Source organism: Cyprinodon tularosa, unplaced genomic scaffold, assembly GCF_016077235.1.
Source record: "Cyprinodon tularosa strain WSP-4 unplaced genomic scaffold, ASM1607723v1 ctg789, whole genome shotgun sequence".
Lineage (NCBI taxonomy): Eukaryota > Metazoa > Chordata > Actinopteri > Cyprinodontiformes > Cyprinodontidae > Cyprinodon > Cyprinodon tularosa.
In genome coordinates, this window is record NW_024039550.1 from 78296 (window position 1) to 84300 (window position 6005).

General features: G+C 41.7%; 1 protein-coding gene across 1 annotated transcript; it reads right to left on the reverse strand.

The window, feature by feature from the left end:
• Positions 1 to 3181: 3181 nt before the first annotated feature.
• On the reverse strand, positions 3182 to 5580 carry LOC119773854 (tubulin beta-1 chain). The gene is made up of 4 exons (XM_038271034.1): positions 5422 to 5580; positions 4591 to 4699; positions 4405 to 4515; positions 3182 to 4323 (listed from the first exon to the last, which is right to left on the reverse strand). The coding sequence occupies exons 1-4, from the start codon at positions 5476 to 5478 to the stop codon at positions 3263 to 3265; spliced, it is 1338 nt and encodes a 445-aa protein (XP_038126962.1). The 5' UTR covers positions 5479 to 5580; the 3' UTR covers positions 3182 to 3262.
• Positions 5581 to 6005: the final 425 nt, after the last annotated feature.

Here is a 6005-nt window from a genome sequence, read left to right on the forward strand (position 1 = left end):
CTCATCATAGCACTGAAACAGCTCTGGTGAAAGTCACTAATGATATTCTCATGGCCTCAGATAATGGACTTGTATCTGTGCTCGTCCTGTTGGATCTTAGTGCTGCATTTGATACAGTTGACCATAATATTCTTTTAGAAAGACTTGAATATTTTGTTGGAATTAAAGGAACAGCACTAGACTGGTTTAAATCTTATCTATCTGATCGAATTCAGTTTGTTCATGTTAATGATAGATCTTCAACACGCTCAAAGGTTACCTGTGGAGTACCACAGGGATCAGTGCTAGGACCAATTCTCTTTACTTTATACATGCTCCCAATTGGTAGAATTATTAGACAGCATGGGATTAATTTCCACTGTTATGCTGATGATACCCAGCTATATCTGTCTATAAATCCAGATGAAGCTAACCCATTACATAGATTACAGGCATGTCTTGAAGACATAAAAACCTGGATGACTCTTAACTTTCTGCTTCTGAATGCAGACAAAACAGAAGTTATAGTCTTTGGACCAGAGTCTCTGAAAAAGAAACTGATTAGCCAGTCACTTCATTTGGATGGGATTAAACTGATTTCAGATAATAAAGTAAAAAATCTTGGTGTTGTTTTTGATCAGGACCTGTCATTTAGGTCCCATATCAAGGAGGTTTCTAGAATTTCCTTCTTTCATCTGAGGAACATTGCAAAAATTAGAAATATCCTGTCCAGGGGTGATGCTGAGAAACTAGTCCATGCATTTGTTACTTCAAGGCTGGACTATTGTAATTCTTTACTATCAGGAAGTCCACAAACTGTAGTTAAAAGCCTTCAGCTGATCCAAAATGCTGCAGCCAGAGTTCTAATGAAAATTAAAAAGAGAGATCATATCTCGCCTATCCTGGCTTCTCTTCATTGGCTTCCTGTTAAATCAAGAATAGAATTTAAAATCCTCCTTCTCACATATAAAGCCTTAAATGGCCAAGCTCCATCTTATATCAGAGATCTGATTGTTCCTTATGTTCCTAACAGAGCACTTCGCTCTCAATCTGCAGGTTTACTAGTGGTTCCTAGAATTTCTAAAAGTAGAATGGGAGGCAGATCTTTTAGTTATCAGGCTCCTCTCCTGTGGAACCAACTACCAGTTTTAGTCCGTGAGGCAGACACCCTGTCTACTTTTAAGGCTAGGCTTAAAACTTTCCTTTTTGATAAAGCTTATAGTTAGAGTGGCTCAGGTTATCCTGAGCTATCTCTATAGTTATGCTGCTATAGGCTTAGACTTTTGGAGGACATAGGGACCCCCATTTCATCATTCTGCTTCATTCTCTCTCTGTTCTCCTATTCTGCAGAATCTGTTAGTTCAATCTCTAACCTTCTGCTCTCTCTGCTTTTCCTCAGAGTAGCTTTGCCTCGTCTGTTCCTGTTTGGCTGTGACGTCATCCTGGAAAGAAACATCAGCTGTGCTGCTTCTATCAACACCCTTGTTTATAGATGTTGGAGATCGGCCTGTTTTCCAGTGTGGTCCTGTTTCTCTGACCGTGACTGAGTGGATGTGCTTTCTTCGTCCTCTGGCATGGGAGCTGCCTTGGAGCTCGTCTGCCTGGCTGTGTGTTTCCTGGACGGGGCCGCCTTTTACAGCTGCTTTTTGTATCTCTGCTTCTGTCTCCTTGAACCCCAGTCGGCCTCGGCAGATGGCCGCTCACACTGAGCCTGGTTCTGCTGGAGGTTTCTTCCTGTTAAAAGGGAGTTTTTCCTCTCCACTGTCGCTACAAGCATGCTTAGTGTGGGGGATTGTATTTGAGTCAATGAGTCAATGCAATCAACTGGTTTTCCTTAGATAGAAAACTTTGTATCAATTTGATCTGGTTGAACTGTAAAGTGCCTTGAGATGACATGTGTTGTGAATTTGGCGCTATATAAATAAACTGAATTGAATTGAATATTCTAATTTTCTGATATGATGAATTTGAGATTTTCATTTGTTGTCATTTGTAATCATCAAAATTAAACAAAATAAACATCTGAAATATATGAGTTTGTATGTAATGTATGAATATAATATACAAGTTTCACTTTTTAAATGGAATTACTGAAATCAATCTACTTTTTCATGATATTCTAATTTTATGACCAGCACCTGTAGATATGTCTACGTTAGCACCGCAATGGATTATAGTGACCCCTCACCTATTGACATGGGCTCATTTAGGCATACAGGAGGATCACAATATGTTAAAAGCAGGAATCAAATGATATCTCAAAAAACCAAAAGAATGTTCTTTCATTTCATTTTTTTGTCTTTTTTACGTTTTATCAAAATAATTACGCAGATGCAGCTCAGCTAAAAAGGAACCCCAGTGGATAAGTAAAAAAAAAAATCAGGTCTCAACATACCAGGACGCAGATTTCTCATCTTCAAAATATTTTATGCTGAGAGGCTTAAAATTTTAAACAAATAGTGTGCATCTCACAACTTCAAAACAAATTTATTGCAGGCATGCATGAACAGTTTGGAAGAAGAGAACAGTTTATACAAACCATGCTATGCCATCCTGTAGTTATCCATTACAAACCCCCCCCCACCAAAAAAAAAAAATGTTTGGGCTGAAACTTCACATATGCTGGATGTTGATCTAGTCATTAAATTAAGCATTCATTTCTGCAGGTCCTCAAGTTCAGAGAAGAGTGGAGCAACTGAGCAGGGAACATGAGTGGACCACTTACAGATGTATTTTGGGGACAAATGGATAAGATTTTTAAAACCAAAACCTGCAGGCAGTTTCACAAGGACAACAATGTTATGGGTTAATCCCATAAGTAGGCAGTAATATTCTTTTCCTTCATGTTCAAATATTTGAAAATGGGCTCAACTACCAGAAATGTTTGTAAGCATTTCCATCTTTATAGCAATGAATCTGTAATTTTCAAAGTGTATTGAAGTAATTTCATCTTTTCATTTATTGTATTGCTTGCCTTTTATCAAATGGGTTTAGTGCCCATACTACTCCAGACATCCCAGATTCTATTCAATACTGCCACCTAGTGGACTCTGTATGCTACAGGAGACATGTAGCACTATAAAATGGAGCCTGATGACTTTAATGTGGGATGAACAGGATACAGTAAAACAGGAAGCAAGTCAGGAGGCTGAGGAATAAGTTAAAAAAGCAACTGAACCAATAAGATAAAAATAAAACCATGTTTGTTTCTTTGTGAATGTATTTATTTAGAACACTGAAAAAGACAGGTCACAACAGAACAGAAAAACATTGACAGGAAAATTTAGGCCAGATCATCATCAACCTCCTCCTCAAACTCTCCCTCCTCCTCAGCAGTGGCATCCTGGTACTGCTGGTACTCAGACACCAGATCATTCATGTTGCTCTCTGCTTCAGTGAACTCCATCTCATCCATACCCTCACCGGTGTACCAGTGGAGGAAAGCTTTGCGCCTGAACATAGCTGTGAACTGTTCAGAAATGCGCTTGAACAGCTCCTGAATGGCTGTGCTATTGCCAATGAATGTGGCAGCCATCTTGAGCCCACGAGGAGGAATGTCACAGACTGCAGTCTTGACATTGTTTGGAATCCATTCAACAAAGTAGCTGCTGTTCTTATTCTGCACATTAAGCATCTGCTCATCCACTTCCTTCATGGACATGCGGCCACGGAAGATGGCAGCCACTGTCAGGTAGCGGCCGTGACGTGGATCACAGGCAGCCATCATGTTCTTGGCATCAAACATCTGCTGGGTCAGCTCAGGTACTGTGAGGGATCTGTACTGCTGACTACCTCTGCTGGTAAGGGGAGCAAAGCCTGGCATGAAGAAGTGCAGACGTGGGAATGGCACCATATTAACAGCCAGCTTACGCAGGTCAGCGTTGAGCTGCCCAGGGAATCTCAAGCAGGTTGTGACTCCACTCATTGTGGCAGAAACCAAATGGTTAAGGTCACCATATGAGGGGGTTGTGAGTTTGAGTGTGCGGAAACAGATGTCATAAAGAGCCTCATTGTCAATGCAATACGTCTCATCTGTGTTCTCCACAAGCTGATGGACTGATAATGTGGCATTGTAGGGCTCAACAACAGTGTCGGACACTTTGGGAGACGGAACTACACTGAAGGTGTTCATGATGCGGTCAGGGTACTCTTCACGAATCTTGCTGATCAAGAGGGTACCCATACCAGAGCCGGTACCGCCACCGAGGGAGTGCGTGAGCTGGAATCCTTGTAGACAGTCACAGCTTTCAGCCTCTTTCCTGACCACATCAAGGACAGAGTCCACCAGCTCTGCACCTTCAGTGTAGTGGCCCTTGGCCCAGTTGTTCCCAGCACCACTTTGACCTGCAAATTGATAAAAAAAAATAAAAAATTAACTTCAGAGGACTTAAATTGACACATGAAGTCAATTTCTCTGCAACATACCAAAAACAAAATTGTCAGGCCTGAAGACCTGCCCGAATGGTCCAGATCTCACAGAGTCCATGGTTCCAGGCTCCAGATCCACCAGCACTGCTCGGGGAACATACTTTCCACCTAGACAGAACAAAGAGCACACACATGAGGATTGAGTACAACACCGGTTCATATAAACAGTACTAGGCTACTTACCAGAGGCTTCATTGTAGTAGACATTGATCCTGTCCAACTGCAGGTCACTGTCTCCATGATAAGTACCAGTTGGGTCAATACCATGCTCGTCACTGATAACTTCCCAGAACTGAAAAATTAAAAATACATACATGTTGGAGTGAGTTTTAAATAATTTTTGTTTATTGCCGCCATTTCCCGCCGTTGAGCGCGCGTTCTCCCCTATTGGCTGTGCAAGTTATGAATTTCAAACTTCCCCCCCTACGTCACTAACGGTCCGCCCAGAAACTAGGCGCCATTCAAAGCGCGCTGCAAGTAGGCCTCAGTGGTTAAAAATATGAATCCGCCAAATAATTTTAAACATTCACCTTGGCTACATTTTTAATTTTCCTTTAGGAACGGCGATTAGGCGGAAAAAGATTTCGAAGTTCGCATAGTTAACCTTTTTAATGATCACTCCTTTGATCACATATAAAGAATGAATTATGACTTGAAGGGCTGATCATTTTTTCCAAAAGCAAGTGCGCTGTATAATCCTGCCGCCATTTTTCAACCGTTCTTGGTCCAGGAAAAATAAATTTAAGGAAAAAAAAAAAAAAAAAAACATAATAAGACACTATAGATCGACAAAACCTGGAGATTCTAGGGCTCGCTATCGACAAAACCCGATACAGAGCAATTTAGTTTACCTAGTCATTCAATTACTGCTCAATTCGAAAGAATAGGGGCACAGTGATATTCCCAGGGTGTGGTTACAGGGGCGCAGGAAGCACAAGGCAGAAGCTTTAACAGCTTAGAAAAGGTGTTCTTTAAATGTTAAACCTATTCGCAGTATATATAACTTGCCCTTACCTTTGCACCAATCTGGTTTCCACACTGGCCGGCCTGGAGATGCACAATTTCCCTCATTTTCTCTGATAGCTCGCTGCTCCACGTCGACAAAGCCTGCTTGGATTTCCGTTGGTAACTGCGCGCTAACTAGATCTGTTCTTCTTTTATTGAGGAATAGCCCGCCCCCGTTAAACCGCTATTGGCTATCTTCAATATCTGTAACTTACAGGCGTGGGGTTAAACCAAACACGCTTCGCACATTTATTTGCTATTGGACTAAAAAACTGTCAATCGGATTCATGTAGGCCCATGGTCCCTCCCTCCACACGCACACGTCACCCAACTTCCCCTCTCATTCCCTCCTCTCTGTAATCCAATGATGGCCGAACGGAAATGCAACGCGGCGAACAGAGTCTAGGCTTTTCATTACCGCCTTCCAGGGCACAGATTAGCGAAACATTATAGTCATTTCTTGGTATTCATATTCAGTGCGTGGCTTAATTTTAAAGCTCCAAGGTCCAGTTCAGAGACCTCGATAGCGGAAGTTGTTGCAACAAGACTGACCAAACAGGCAGTACACAACTTCCGCAATAAATCAGCTTTGT

What these genes read in the sequence shown, in the direction of transcription:
- LOC119773854 (XM_038271034.1), bottom strand. Translation starts at nt 5,478, where the DNA reads ATGAGGGAAATTGTGCATCTCCAGGCCGGCCAGTGTGGAAACCAGATT. An exon ending in GAAACCAGATTGGTGCAAAG is followed by an intron (nt 4,700 to 5,421) that starts GTAAGGGCAAGT and finishes TTAATTTTTCAG; the next exon opens with TTCTGGGAAGTTATCAGTGA. An exon ending in GCCTGACAATTTTGTTTTTG is followed by an intron (nt 4,324 to 4,404) that starts GTATGTTGCAGA and finishes ATCAATTTGCAG; the next exon opens with GTCAAAGTGGTGCTGGGAAC.